Raw genomic sequence first — 15,741 nt, 5'->3', positions numbered from 1 at the left:
ACCCTGGAGTCAGGAGGACCTGAGTTCAAATCCAGCCTCAGGCACTTAACGATTACTAGCTGTGTGACCCTGGGCAAGTTACTTAACCCCAATTGCCTCATCAAAAAAGAAAGAAAGAAAGAAAGAAAGAAAGAAAGAAAGAAATGAATGAGAGTAGAGATCATGGAGAAAATGAGTACAAATGGCCTTTTCTAGGAGTTTAAATGTGAAAGGAAGGAGAGATGTTAGATAACAGCTTAGGCAGACAGGATCAAGTATTCAAGTGAAAGTTTTCTCAAGGATAGGAAAACCGAAGTCAATTTAAAGAAAGGAGAGAAGGAATTAGTGATAGGGAGACATTATAGGCTGGAGGAGGTGGCAGGAATGGTTAAAAGGGGCAAGCTACAGAAAGAAGTGAGAAGGGATGGGGTCAAGTAGAGTGGTTGTCCTTGGTAAGGAGAATGGATGTTTTATTCAGAGCCTAGAAAAATATAGAATAAAATTAAAGGCAAATATATCAAGGATTTTTGAGATATTGAATTGCAGAGTAGTGAGTCTTCAAGGTGAATGAACCAAACTTTTTCAGTAAAGTTGTAGGCAAGGCCTTTTGAGGAAGAAGGAGGGCATAGAGTGATCAAAGAGGTTTAAGAGAGAACAAGTGCTGTGTGAAAGAGAATTAAAGAAGAAAGGGAATGCTCTACTACTGTGAGGACCCAGTTGCTATTAGATAAAATAAGCGTGCAGAAAACTCAGTCAACCTTTGGTGTGATGTTCAGCAGAAAAGGAGTAACGTGGTCAGACACAAGCTTTAGAAATATCAACTTGGCAGCTGTGTGGAGGATGGATTGGAAAAGTGAAAGACTGGATACAGAGGTACCAATGACTGTAGGAGGCTATTGCAACAACCCAAGTGACAAGTGGTAGGTTCCTAAACTGGGGTGGCTGTGGTATGAGGAAAGAGAAGGGGATAGATGTAAGAAAAGTTGAGTTGGTGTAATCAACAAAGCTTAGCAAACTGATTATAGGGAGTATATGGAATGATGGAAAGCAAGGAATCAGGGTTAACTCCTCAACTGCAAAGTTGGGGAAGGATGATGATGATTTAAACAGAAATAGTTAAGGAGAAGGTGCTTTAGGTAGGGCTCTTAGCCTGGGGTCCACATATCCCTAACAGGTTGGGGTGGTGTTTGTCAACGAACTTGGATGGGGAAAATAAATAAATAAATAAATCCTTATTTCCACTAACTTTTGTTTTTTTTGGGTGGTGCAATAGGGGTTAAGTGACTTGCCCAGGGTCACACAGCTAGTAAGTGTCAAATGTCTGAGGCCAGATTTGAACTCAGGTCCTCCTGAATCCAGGGCCGGTGCCCTATCCACTGTGCCACCTAGCTGCCCCATTTCTACTAGCTTCTAACTTAAATTTAATATTTCTTTCAATTATTAAAAAAAAACACAACGCATGATTCTGAGGTGCCCATAGGCTTTGCCAGACTGCCAAAGGGATCTGTGACACAAAAAGGCACAGACTCCTTGATAATGAGAAGGATAATTCATTCAACTTTGGAGATGCTGAGGTTGAGATGCTTATGGGACATCCAGATGGTATGTGGGGAAGCGGCCCTAGGGTTCAGGACAAGGGTGAATGTGGATACCCATAATTGGGAGTCACCTGCGTAGAGATCATAGTGCATGTGACTAGATGAGATTACTACAACTAATAATAACAGCTAGCATTTACATAATGTTTTACAATTTGTAAAAACACTTTAAAAATATGATCCCATGACAGCCCTGGAAGTGGATACTATCATTTTCTCCATTTTGCAAATGAGGAAACTAAGATAGGCAGAGGTTAAGTGACTTGCCTAGGGTCTCGAAGCCAGCAAGTATCTGAGACCATATTTGAACTTGACTGCAGATCAAACACTCTATCCACTGTACCACCTAGCTGCCGTGTCTTTCCACTCATCCAAATTCCCATCTCCTTTTGCCTGAATTTTTGCCATGCCCTTCTATTTGGTCTCCCTGCTTTAAGCCTCTCCCTATTCTAAAGTGGTTTTCCCAAAGGATGTCTGTTCAGGTCACCCTCGACCAATGAAATCTAAGGTTCCCTGTGCCTCCAGCATAAACTCTTTTGTTTGACTTTATCGATACTTCCTGATTTGGCCCCATTAGACCTCTCCACCATTTTTACTCATCACTCCTGTCCATGCGCTCTGTGATCCAGCCACATAACCCTCTATCTCCTCTCTCTGGGCCTTTGGACTGGCTGTATCCCATGCCTGGAATGCTCTTCCCTCTCCCCTTCCCCTCTTGGAATCTTTGGTCTTCTGCAAGGGTCAGCTCAATGACCTCTTTCCACATGTGGCCTTTCCGGATCCCTGGCTTCGTGTAATGCCTTCCTCCAAATACACTTTGTATCTGTTGGATGTGTGTTTGTAGCTCTCCATACATGTGTTTTGTGGATGCCTCTATATGGACATGTTGTTTCACCACTTGAGGGCAGGGACTGTTTCCCTTTGTCTCTGTATCCCTATTGCCTAGCACAGTCCCTGACACCACAGCAGGTGTGTAATAAGTGTTTGCTTGGTAAGCAATAACCTCTGTACCCTTCCTAAAGAGAGGAGCACCTTTGGGGCAGCTAGGTGGCGCAGTGGATAGAGAACCAGCCCTGGATTCAGGAGGACCTGAGTTCAAATCCGGCCTCAGACACTTGACACTTACCAGCTGTGTGACCCTGGGCAAGTCACTTAACCCCAATTGCCTCACCAAAAAAAAGAGAGAGAGGAGCACCTAACGAATTGCAGGCTGTTGGAACAGCCCTCACTTGCTGCAGACCAAAAGCTCTCTCATCATCATGCCAATAGGCACAACTACTGGGCCTAGTTTTGAGGCCAAAGAGATCTAACAGTAGAAGTGCAAATTGAGTTGATCCCTGGGTCAAGGAAGCCAGCTGTACTGTACCTTCTCTCAGTGCCCCATCTCTGTACCCCAATGCTAAGATTCTATGATTCCAGGAAGAAAGAGCCCTAGAAATCCTCTCTGGAAAACCAGATACCTCTCTTGTGTCTGTCCAGGTACTGGGACATTTCTAGGATATCTTCATTATCCTTTTGGCTCAAGGACAGCAACCAGAGAGAGGCCTGGCCATCAGGGTCAATGATCAGGGGCCATCGTCGAGTGGACCTGTGAGTGGGGCTGCGAAGGAGGAGTGCCGCCAGGCGTGTGGGCACTGCGCGGGGCTTTAGGTCCCGGTCCCACTGGTGCTGCTCAGTCTCAGAGCTCAGCACCGACAGGAGGTCGAAGGGTGTTTGGATGGGTATCTGGAAGTCTTCCACATCTCTTGGTAGGCTCTGTTCTCGATCCAGCTCCAAAGCCACATCATCTGGGTCCAGGTGGTTTTGGCGACCTGAACACAGTGCCAACCATTTATCGAGGATCTCTTGGCGCCTTGACGATGGGAAAGGGCCCAGGTAGTTGATGGCAGCTGCAGAGAGCAGGGCATCTCCAGGTACTGTATGACAATTCTCTTTCAGATTCTGAGAGGGAAGAGATGGAAGGAAGTGGAAGGAAGAAAAGCAGGCTCATGTTGGGAGAGCAGGAGAAAGGAGAGAAAGGCAAATGGAGAAAAGAGGGAAAGGAAATGGGGCTAAAGGAGGATGAAAGTGATAGGGAAAAAGTTTCTTGGGCAGAGAGAGGCAAGAGTGGACAGTTTGCATAGCCTTGGGGGGGCATATTATTGTTCTTGGGTTTTTTTCTTCCTCCTCCTCCCTCCTTCTTCCTCTTCCTCCTCCCAGCTGATATGTCTATAGGTAAGATTAATAAAGCCTCACAACAGCCCTGTGAGATGGATGTTACACGTCTCATGATTCTCTTTTAACAGATGAGGGTGGCTGACTCCTCGAATGGCAGGGGTACAGGGGAGGATGGAGAATTACCTGAATAAGGACAGACCACACGTTCATGGGGGTTATCAGGGCAGCCTGCACCTGTCCCTTTGATTCCCGGCCCTGTATTGCCCTAGACAGCTGTTCCGCCAGCAGGTTGTGGGACTGCCTCGCCTGCTCAACCTGAAGAGCCAGGAGGTGGTTTTGTTGTAGCAGCTCCTTTGCCTGCATTTGACAGCGGCCCATGCGCATCTGTTCATGCATCAGGGTATTCTCCACCTGTCTCAGCAGGGCCGATGTGGGGACTCCTTTGCGCTGTGCCAAGCCGAAGCACAACACAGCCCGCAGCCAGGAAGCTAGCCCTGCTGCAGCCTGGCTCACGTGCTTCAGCACCTTCTCGTTCATGCTAGGGTTTTCCAGTATCTTACCCAGGCTCTGCAGCTCTGCTTCTCCTACTGTCTCTTTGTTAAAGAACACAAGGTCCTGTCCCCAAGGGAGAAGGGAGTGAAACACTAGCTCGGGGTCACAAATGCATCCCCATAGTCCCTACTCTTCCACCTACCTACCTACCGTTACCTGTCCCTTCATCTAGAATCCCTCGGCCCCTGTCAATTCTTCCCACTTCAATCATTCCACATCACCCCTTCCCATCTCTTTCAGCCCCTGTTGCCCCTCCTTTTCTTCTCTCTCTCCCTCCTGGCCCTCTTCTTTGCTTCCTCTTCCAATATGGTTCCTGCCCCCTCATTCTGTTTGATGCCTTTCTATTCTTGACCACCTTCCCATCACCCTGTTCCCCTAATCCCCTCCTTTACAATTTCCATAACATCAATCATAATTCTACCCTGGTTTTCCCAGTAGCCACCTCTGATTCTCATTTTGCCCTGTCACCTCTTCCTGTACAACCCTGTATCACTTGGATTCAGTCTCCCTACCTCAAAAAAGCCCTCTTTGCCCAGCAGCTGCTTGGCACTTTCCCATCCTGGAGGGCGGTGGAACAGGACACAGAGTGCATCAGTCACCATCACCACAGAAGGAGGTGGAGCCCGGTAACTGCGCAGCTCTTCCATATCAGCCACCTTAAGCTGGGCTAGGGGCCCCAGGAAAGCATGGTCCATCTGAGAAAAGGGACCACAAAGGGATGAGAGTGAAAAGGGCTCTAAACCTAGAAATTTTCAGCTATGAACCCCTGACACCAGATATCTGTTTGGAGCCACCCTCTTCCCCCTTTCTGGTACTTGGTCACTAGCATCTCTGTGGCCAAGCCTGGCAAGATGCTCCTTTCATGCCATTTACTGGTAAAGCTTGTACATGGCTATTGCTTTACAAGGGGGTATTTATAGTCACATTGTGAAGGTCTTTGGGTAAAATGTTTCCCTCCTTGGCTTATGGAAGCCAAAATTCATCAAATTTTTTGTTTGTTTTGTTTTTTTAGTGAGGCAGTTGGGGTTAAGTGACTTGCCCAGGGTCATACAACTAGTAAGTGTTAAGTGTTGGAGGCCAGATTTGAACTCAGGTACTCCTGACTCCAGGGCCAGTGCTCTATCCACTGCGCCACCTAGCTGTCCCCAGAATTCATCAAATTAAACCTGCAGAGCAAAGTAGAATCAGAAGTGGAGCTAGGATGCATGTGACACATTTCACTGAATACTGTCAGTGTGAGTCTAACTCAACCCTGCAAACAGGGAAGGAATAATGACTCCAGAAAGAGCTGAGCTGGGGAGATAATGGGAAGAGCTAAAAGGGCATTAGTTTCTATGTGAAAAGGAGACTAACGTGGGATAGGAGACCTTGCTGAAAGGGTCACAGGCACATCCTCTCCAGAGGCAGCCTAGTGGCCACATGGTGGGGCCAGTGTCAGAAAGAAGGCTAGGAAGAATGAGGCTAATGAGCCAGGAAAGCTGTGTTAATCTTCATGATGCAATCAGGGCCATCCTTAGACAAGAATATTTGTTGTTTTCAAGTATTTGAAGGACTTTTATGTGGAAGAGGGATTCTATGTCTTGCTCGGCCCCACTGGGCAGAACTAGGAGCAATGGTAGAAATTGCAAAGAGGCACTTTTGACTTGATGTCAGGAAAAAAACAATTAGAGGTATCCAAAAGTGGAAGGGCGGGGGCAGCTAGGTGGTGCAGTGGATAGAGCACCAGCCCTGGATTCAGGAGAACCTGAATTCAAATCCAGCCTCAGACACTTAACACTTACTAGGTGTGTGATGGTGGGCAAGTCACTTAACCCCCATTGCCTCACCAACAAACAAACAAACAAACAAAAGTGGAAGGGGGCTGCCTCTGGAGATAGTGGCTTCCCCCTCGCTCAAGATCTTCCACAGAAGGCTGAAAGACTACTTATTGGAAATGTTGTGGAGGAGATTCATGGTCAAATACTGGTTGGCCTACCTGGCTTTGGAGATCTCTTCTAATGCTAGGATTTTGTGATATTCCTGAGCTAATAAGCAACTAAATAATTCTGTTTTCTCAGAGTTTGTTCTATTTTACCTTCTATCTACTAGTTATTTATTTATTTGGGGGGGCAGGGCAATTGGGGTTAAATGACTTGCCCAGGGTCACATAGCTAGTAAGTGTTAAGTGTCTGAGGTCGGATTTGAACTCAGGTACTCCTGAATCCAGGGCCAGTGCTCTATCCACTATGCCACCTAGCTGCCCCTATCTACTAGTTATTAATATCAGTTCCCATTTTGATAGCATATTGAGGGTTACAAAGTGTTTTCCTAATGTTGCACTCCTTGCGACATCCAAGTTTATTGTACTTTTTGGGATATACAGTCCAATACATGAGATAAACAGATAAGAATCTTAAGTTTGTGGAGATTGTTACTTCCCAAAATTTTATTGTTACTTTCTTCCTTATCATGTATTTTTTGTTTGTTTGTTTTTGGTGAGGCAATTGGGGTTAAGTGACTTGCCCAGGGTCACACAGCTAGTAAGTGTTAAGTGTCTGAGGCCGGATTAGAACTCAGGTACTCCTAACTCCAGGGCCGGTGCTCTATCTACTGCACCACCTAGCTGCCCCTCTTCCTTACCATGTCAATCTCCTGGCTCCCCTGGCTTCCTTTAAGTCTCAACTAAAGTCCTGCTTTCTGCAAAAGCCATTCTCAGCCCTCGTCAATCTCAGTGCCTTCTCTCTGATGCTATTTCCAATTTTTCCTGCATCTATCTTGGTCATACATAGTTATTTACATGTTGTTTACCTCATTAGACTGTAAGCTATTTGAGAACAGGTATTGTTTTTTGCTTTTCTTTGTATCCTCAGTTTTTAGCACAATGCCTGGTATGTAGTAAGCGCTTAATAAATGTATGTTGAGGGGCAGCTAGGTGGCACAGTGGATAAAGCACTGGCCCTGGATTCAGGAGGACCTGAGTTCAAATCTGGCCTCAGACACTTGATGCTTACTAGCTGTGTGACCCTAGGCAAGTCGCTTAACCCTAATTGCCTCACCAAAAAAAAAAAAAAATGAGTGTTGAACAACTTTCTCAAAGGCACACAGCTAGTGAGTGTCAGCCAGGATTAGAACCCAGTTCTTCTGATTATAAATCCAGGGTTTTTCCATTTCATATTCTTTTTCAACTATTCAAATCTTTTAGCAAAACCCATCTGTAGCCTTGGCTGAACTGAGGAAGAGGAAAGAGTTAAACATAAGTAAGATCCAGAATCCCTAAAGGCCAAGCAGGGACTGGTAGCAATGGTAGAAAGAAAGTTATCATTTAGCCCAGCACCTCTGGAAGGAATGAGGATGGAGAGAGCAATAGGCAGGACTGAACTAGGACTATGTTTTTGAAGGAGTCATTTCCTCTGGTGCTCAGCGAGGGGTCCTGCACCCACCGTGGTATTGCCTTGGCTTGATGGTCAGGAGAAGATGAATGGGGCAGGGGCTCACCTGCTCAGCGAGTGACTCCTCCTGGCTCTGCAGTGTGTCTCTCTGCTTGGTAAGATTGTTGATGAGTATCTCCTGTTGCTGACAATCCGCCAGGTACTGAAGGTACTGGATCCGATCTAACTCCAGCTGCTTCTGGCAAGTAGCAAGGTCCTGCAGGCAGAGAAGCCAGGTCCTCCCCAATTCCACTTCCCAGCAGCCTCTGCCCCACAGGTGGAAGAGGGTCAGAAGGGGAGGGTACAACCGAGCCAAGTATTCAGGCAGCAGTGTGGGGAGAACACTATACGACCAGAACACTAAGATTTTCGTTATCACGGCCCTTAATGATCACATTTCCTGAAGCATAAAATGCATGGGCTAGGAGAGCAACAACTACCTCACCCTGACCCTCTTTCCCATATTACCGCCAAATTCAGGCTCAGTTTCCTATGCATCTCCATACTCCACACCTGGGAATACTCCTACTACCATTACTTCTCATGTCTACACTCCCTACATCCAGTACTCCAACCCCAAAGCTAATTCTTGACAAGTCCTCGTTAGACTGTAAGCTCCTTGAGAGCAGGGACTATGTTTTACTTTTCTTTGAATCCTCAGCATTTAATACAGTGCCTGGCACATAGTAAGTGCTCTTCCCTGAAAGCCATCCCATCTAACAATGCGTTTAATACTTGTTAACTGAAAATAAAATTAAAAGACTAGACCCCAAGTTACTAGTTCTTAAACTCTAACCACGGGGGCAGCTAGGTGGTGCAGTGGATAAAGCACCAGCCCTGGATTCAGAAGAACCTGAGTTCAAGTCTGGCCTCAGACACTTGACATTTACTAGCTGTGTGACCCTGGGGAAGTCACTTAACCCTCACTGCCCCACAAAAAAAACCCTCCAACCATGAACTTACATGGTGAAGTGGCATCCTAAGGGAACAAGGTCCAATTGGAAAGATACATTTTAGCCAATAAGTTAAGGCTGAAATCATTGTTTATATATGTATTTATGTATATATATGTATGTATGTATATATGGGTGTGTATCTATCTATATGTATGTATGTATATCTATATATAGATAGATATAGCTATAAATATCTGGCACATGGTAGGTATTCGAGAAATGCTTCTTTTCTCCCCACCTATGAAAAATAAAATACTCTGACTGTACACCTTAAAGAAATGTGCTGTGTCCATCTCTGTGAATCACTTCACCAAACTAGTTTGAGGCTTCTTATGTTAAAACATGAGGGGATGCCATTCCTCCATCAGTACTACCCCCTAGGCTAGGGGGACTATCCTATCAATCAGATATGTAAAATGCTGCAAGGTGGAATGTGAAGAGGTATGGAGGGCAGTGGGGTAGTCATGGGAATGAGACTATATGAAATGGGCCATCACAGCTCCTCTATCTGCTGGCCTGGCCCACCAATAATTTGTGTTCATTGGTCGAGGCTGACTGATGCACATGCTATTATCAACTATTCTATCTAATGAAGAAAATGCTTCAGAACAAACTCTCAGGGAAGGTCACCCTGGAAATCTGGACTCCACTGTTCTCTAGGCAGCTTCCCCAAGTGATATGCCTGACACAGGATAATTTTTAGTTCTTTCCTGAAACCCACAGACCAAAACAGACAAGTGGTTCGCTCCCTCACCAGCTTTCTAATTTCCTAGGATACAGACAGGACTAACAGGATTGATTCCCATAGGAAAGAACCACACCAAACTCACCTTTTTTTTTCTTTCCCATGTGGATTCTCTGAGTGTGAGGGGAGAGAAGACCATCCTCTTGACAATGCCAGAGGCATCATACATCAATGCTGCTAAGAATGGCTCTCCCAACAGGTCTGTTGACCAATCTTTCCAATAACCCAAAGCATCGGTGGGCTCTGGACACAGATCTTTATCCCTACCAGTAATTACCTCAGGGGATAATTATCAGCAATGACTTGGATTTCCTGACATACGTTCCCTCCCCCCCCCCACATATCCCCACCCGTACCCAATTACTAGCTGTTTTGATTATCAGCTCTCTAGTAAGAATGTATCTAACCTGAGCTAAGCAGTTTTTTTCTTATGCTTACCAACACTTCCCACACCTCACCAGTTCTCTTATTCCAACCCAGCACCATCCTCTGATGCTGCTCACACCTTTCAAAATTACCTTACATCCTGATTCACCACATTTAATATGGATTGGATCACCATCACTCCCCTCCCCCTACCATTCACACCTCATGGGCACATTGCAGCTCATTCTCCAGGCTCTCCACCCAGCGGTTGTGGGCATTGTTCTGCTCTATCACCATGTTCAGTTTCCCTAGGGCTGTCTGAATCCTGAGAAGAGGTACATGGGGGTTCAGGAAGGGTTGTTTGGAAAGGGGGCAAGAGCAGGAAGGGTGCCTAGGAGCTCCCTTGGTGGAGGGGGGGCAGGGCAAGGTCAGGTCAATGTTTGATCATAGGCTTAGGAGATATGGGAGAGGAGTCGGTGACAGGAAATAGGGAAATCTGGAGAAAAGAGAAAGAGGGGCACAGGATCCTACCGATGGATCTTGTTCTGAGTGCGATTTGATAGGTGGAAGTACAGCAGCAAGAAGGTATCCAAGAAGTCCAGAAAAGTCTTGGGAGTGGCTAAGGGCAGCAGTGGGCAGAGGAGCTGGTAGTATTTGCTGGCTGACAGGTGGATCAGAGCTATAACTTTGGCCATATTGGCAACAGAGGCCTGCAGAGTTGGGAGCGGGGGATAGTCTGCAAGAAATCCAACCATTGAATGTGGGAAAGTGGAGAAGAAAAGGGGGACAGGGAAAGGAGGAAGGGAAGAGACAGAGAGGAAAGGGAGGAGGTGCTTTATCAGGATTTGGACAAAGAAGAGAAGCTTCCCTAAGGCTGGGGGTGGGGGATGGGATGACGAGAAAAGAGAGGAGAGGACAAGTGTGGCAGGCTTACTAAGATCTAGGCTTCTGTTAAAGGCATCCTCTAGGTAATGCTGGGCCAGGCTGATCAGGGTAGTCTGGTTCCAGGGCTCATAGTAGTCGATGCTGGCACAAGTAAGATCGAGGAGAGCCAGGAAGGTGGTGGGGCGGATCTGAGGAGGTCTAGAACTATCAGACATCAGGATGAATAGGTGGAGGTTACTGCACACCAGCTGGCGGAACCTAGAAGCAGGGGATTGATGGATGGCCACTTATTCCCCTGAGCAACCAAACTCAACCCTCTGCATTCCCCTATATCCCTCTCTCTCCCCACGCCTCAACAAATGAGAGAGATTTCTGAATTCAGAGGATGACCAAGCTTCTGATCCATGTCAATGGAGCTATGTGACTTTTTTTTCACTCCTCCCCTATCCCAGGGCCAGCCCTGCCAGTCCCCTTCTGTGGTAGCCTGCATCAGCCCACCTCTGTAGCACCACCTCCTTCTTGGAACTCATCTTGACAGTTGTATTCTCCAAGGGCAGTTGTTCGGCAATGGTTTTCAGCTCCTCGTCTGAGTACTGGCCAGGGAAGTACCCTTCTTGTACGAGACCCAAGAGGAGGTTCAAAATGGAGGAATCTGCACCCTCTGGCACCATCAGGGCTGCTGGCTCATTGAGGAACCCTGCATGCCAGCTCGCTTTCTTGAGGCACTTCACCATAGCCTCCTCAGGCTCCAAGGGCAGCTCAAAGAGGACAGCCTTGCTAAGTTGGGTAGCTAGATGCAGGGCAGTTCGTCTCCCTGTCCCCCTGGTATGTGATAGCAAAATCCCATGTTGGTGTGGACTGGCCAACACCCGGACCAAGCGGACCACATGCTGGGCAAAAGGGTGACATGAAGAAAGGCGGGGGCCTGGGCCCAACTCTGGCAGTTTAGCTGCCAGCTGAGTTTCCAGGACTTCCCAGGTTTGCTGCAGGTAAAGTTGAGGTTCCTCAGTAGTGTGCAGCAGTGACAGTTCCTGTGTGAAGAGCAGATCACTGACCCGTTCCTGGGGCAGTAGCAGCAGAGCAGGTAGCAGCAGTGGGGCTGAGAAGTTAAGGTGCGAAGCTTTCTGCCACCGGATTTTAGCTTTTATCTCTAGCTTTGGAGAGGAGATATTATCAGGCCTCACATTTACATCGATGCTTGTGGAAGAGGCCTTGGAAGGCTGTAGTACTGGCCAGGTTGTCAAGCCCAAGAATTTGGAGCCAGGGCCCAATGGAGGCCAAGCCACGGTCAAGGCCAGCAGGTCTCTAGTCCCTGGTTCACCCTCATCTTCACTTCCGCTGCTGCTGTAGTCTTCCCATTGCGCCAACTCCTCCTCAGTTTCTACCTCAGGTACTAGCCCCCTTTCCTCCTCCTTCACCTCCCCAAGTTCCCAAATGCTCTTGTAGCTATTACTTGTACTAAAAGCATTGGTCGCCACAGCCAGCAGCATCTGGAAACAGCGCTCCTGTTCTGTGGCTGTAACCAGGCGGTCGCTGAACGTGCGTTGGGCCTCATGCAGCCAGAGGTGGACTATAGTCCTAATGGCCACCAAAGCAGTCAAGCGGGCACCCCGGAGGCCCGACATGCGACGCAGCTGCTCTAGCCGGCTGTTCAGATCCGAGAAGCGCACTGGAGGGCGGGGGTGCAGCAGCTGCAGGCTGCTGAGCAGACGTTCTATCGTATGTGGGGAGAAGTGGTAGTGAGGCTGGCAGGGGGACGGGGGGAAATGGGTCCGCATTTCCTCCCAGGCATCCACTGTGGCAGTGACCAGAGCCCTTGCCACAATCTCTTCTCTCTCCAGGGAGGGGAAGCGCTCAAGCCAGGACTGGACTCCTGCACAGTGCCTGGATAAGATGGTCACCCGGTTTAAATTGCTTAACAACAATACCGTGAAGAGCCGGGTAAAGCGTGGGCACAGAGGCAGCTCAGAGCAGCAGGCGGCTGTGGCTGTGGCCAGCCAGTTGAAAGTGGTGGGCACTGCCTCCAGCTCCAGCGTGTTATTGGCATACAGTGTGTTATGACTCATGACCTGACGCAGTGTCTCCAGCACAGGCTGACATTTCCTTGTAGGATCTGAAGGCATCAGAAGGAGAGGACAGTTAGGGTTTCGTAGGACAAACTCTCTGGCAGCCCCAGGTACCCACAACTCACCAAGGGGAGTGATAGTAATGGGGTAGAAAGACTGGGAGAGAGAGATTTGAGCTGCGGTGTGTGATATGGGAGAGATGAGGGGCCACCAGGTGTAGGAGTTAAGGATGTATATCTCCATCAGACAAAGTCGAATCTTTCCTTTGCATTCTTCTGGTTTCTCCATGGACCTGGTACCCTCGAGGTAATGAGAATCTCATTCACGAATATAATTTATTGTGCTAAGTGGACTGTTTTTAAAACGTTGACTGCCCTGGGTCATCAAACCATGCAGTATCATGTGACAAAATGACTGCTGTTGAAGCATTTGGGGGTGGGGCTGGAGAGGGGAACCTGCAAGGACAGTGGGTGGAATCGCTTTCCTTTCCTTCCTTCTCTCTGGCTTCAACATCCTATCATAGACTACAACGTGTCAGAGCCCAAGCAAAGAAAATGATAGAGGTGGCCCAGCAGGATACTAAGCAGAGATCTGTGAGAGAAAGAATGCTCTATGACTGTGATTTTGGGGGTAAGGGAGACAGAAAGATAGCTCTGTAGGAACTCTGTTCTCTTGGGAAGGATATACACATCGACTCAGCTATTAACAGTTAACAGGGTAGCGCTTGCTAATGACTCTACTTGAATGGTGTGGCACCACCTGAGGATTTATAACGGAATGTTTTTCATTACAATTGTTTTCAAGATGAAGGAATGGAAAAGCATTTAAGTGTCCACTATGGGCCAAACACCGTGCTAAATGCAGAGAATACAAATACAAAAGCAAGGAACTCACTTTCTAAAAGAGGGAGAGAATATACATAAAGTACTGGTGGCCAGGGAAGACAGTGTTTTCATCTGGGAGATCACTGAAATGGTGAGCATAAAACCAGTGCAGTTAATCGTTATTCCCTTTCCACAGACGGCGTAGATTTGACGTGGAAAGAGGTGTTGGGGGAGGGGGTATGTATGGCAGAAAATGGCTGAGGGTGTTGAATGAATATTTTAGATTAGAATGTGAATGTGTCCTTTTTGGTTACTTCAAGAGTGGAAAGAGATAATGATCTTATTGGGAAATGAAGTATGAGACTTATTTTTGGAGCACTTTATAGCTAGGGATAAAATAATGAATCAAATTTGTGATTTTACAAATATTGTATGTGAATAATACTTACATATTTTAAACCCTAGATTGAGTGGAGAGGAATCTGGGTAGTGGAAGGGGAGGGAGTATGTCAGGTGGCAATTCAGGCAATTTCCTAAATTACTTTTGTTTGTTTTTGTTTTTTGGGGGTTTTTTGTGAGGCAATTGGGGTTAAGTGACTTGCCCAGGGTCACACAGCTAGTAAGTGTCAAGTGTCTGAGGCCAGGTTTGAACTCAGGTCTTCCTGACTCCAGGGCCAGTGCTCTATCCACTCTGCCACCTAGCTACCCCATTTCCTAAATTACTTTTGGCAATAACATCAGTCCTTTATCCATGGTAAGCACTGAACCAATTCCTCCCCCACCCCCCCCACCACTCCAAACACTACTTTCCAGGTAGTGGATGGTCTACCCTATTATCTTTTACACATGGGGATCTCAATCCTCATTTCAGGAGTATTTGGGGAGCAGCTAGGTGGCACAGTAGATAAAACCCTAGACCTAGATTCAGGAGTACCTGAATTCAAATCCGGCCTCAGACATTTGACACTTACTAGCTGTGTGACCCTGGGCAAGTCACTTAACCCCCATTACCCTGCAAAAAAAAAAAAAAAAGAAGTATATGGGGAGAAGATATCAGTTAGGGAAGTGGAAGTGTGACATGGAATGATAGGTATCTAATGAAATGTGTGGGAGATATTGAGTATGTGGTATGAAATTTATGTGGAAGAGCTGTGGGTTAAGAATATGGCATCAGCAGAGATACAAGAGTAAGTGTGCCCCTGTGTGCCCTAGAGGCCTGGGAGGTAGTTAGATTAGATATACTTTTATGTCCCTTCTAATTCAGAGGAGGTTCTATGATTAAAAGATCTAATAGAGCTGCATCATACTGGGAAGGCTAGCCCTGAAGTCAGGAAGACCTGAATTCAAATCTGGTCTCAGACACTTACTTAGCTATGTGTCCCTGGGCTTAAATTAACACTTAACTTCTGCCTGTCTCAGTTTCCTCATCTGTAAAATGGGGATAATAGCACCTTCCTCCTAGTGTTGTTGTGAATATAAAATGATACATTTGTAAAGTGCTTTGAAAACCTTAAAGCACTAAATACATTCTAGTTTATTACTGTTGTTGTTAAAACTAGCAGGCAGCAGTAGTCTCTTCCTACATGGGCCACTTAAACAGTGCCCCGTGAACACTCTTCAGGCAAATCAACCACAATAGAGAGGAATGGGTCAAGTGTGAAGATAGTATCAGGAGCAGAGGTGGTGAAACCTCTAGGGAGGATAAAGGAGTAGACCATAAGGTCAATACCAGATAGCCTGAAAAGCAGGGGAAAAGGTTGGCAGCCAGGTAGGAAAATGTCTTCCTTATCCAGAGTGCCAGGGAGCAGGGAAAATCCATATGGGCCAGGACAGCTGCAAAGTGAGAGTGCAGCCCAATCTGACAATCAGGGGAAACTTGCAAATGGTCCATAAAATGACTATTAGAGATGCAAACAAAGAAAACTGAGAAATTGAAGGGCAAATGGACCACCTGGACAGAGGGACCCTAGGAAAAAGGAACTGTTAAGAAGTGTGGGGCATTGAGGGCAGCTAGATGGCAGTGGATAGAGCACTGGCCCTGGATTCAGGAGGACCTGAGTTCAAATCCAGCCTCAGACACTTGACACTTACTAGCTGTGAGACCCTGGGCAAGTCACTTAACCCCAATTGCCCCACACACACACAAAAAAAGAAGTGTGGGACATCAAGAACTTGGTTGCCTGGTAATGGATCTAATGGTTGTGGG

The 15,741-nt window shown here is 46.8% G+C and overlaps 1 protein-coding gene across 1 annotated transcript in view; it reads right to left on the bottom strand.

The window, feature by feature from the left end:
- Nucleotides 1-15,741, bottom strand: part of DNHD1 (dynein heavy chain domain 1) — a 101,665-nt gene that overhangs the window by 21,974 nt on the left and 63,950 nt on the right. The window contains exons 26-33 of the mRNA XM_043993814.1: nucleotides 11,144-12,758; nucleotides 10,695-10,903; nucleotides 10,292-10,496; nucleotides 9,983-10,085; nucleotides 7,761-7,910; nucleotides 4,799-4,981; nucleotides 3,918-4,349; nucleotides 3,038-3,518 (exon numbers count right to left, since the gene is read on the bottom strand). Coding sequence (XP_043849749.1) covers nucleotides 3,038-3,518; nucleotides 3,918-4,349; nucleotides 4,799-4,981; nucleotides 7,761-7,910; nucleotides 9,983-10,085; nucleotides 10,292-10,496; nucleotides 10,695-10,903; nucleotides 11,144-12,758 — 3,378 coding nt within the window. The remainder of the gene's footprint in view (nucleotides 1-3,037; nucleotides 3,519-3,917; nucleotides 4,350-4,798; nucleotides 4,982-7,760; nucleotides 7,911-9,982; nucleotides 10,086-10,291; nucleotides 10,497-10,694; nucleotides 10,904-11,143; nucleotides 12,759-15,741) is intronic.

The sequence above is a fragment of the Dromiciops gliroides genome, chromosome 3 (genome assembly GCF_019393635.1).
Source record: "Dromiciops gliroides isolate mDroGli1 chromosome 3, mDroGli1.pri, whole genome shotgun sequence".
NCBI lineage: Eukaryota > Metazoa > Chordata > Mammalia > Microbiotheria > Microbiotheriidae > Dromiciops > Dromiciops gliroides.
The sequence above is the reverse complement of the archived record's forward strand: the minus strand, read 5'-3'. Positions and strand labels throughout refer to the sequence as shown.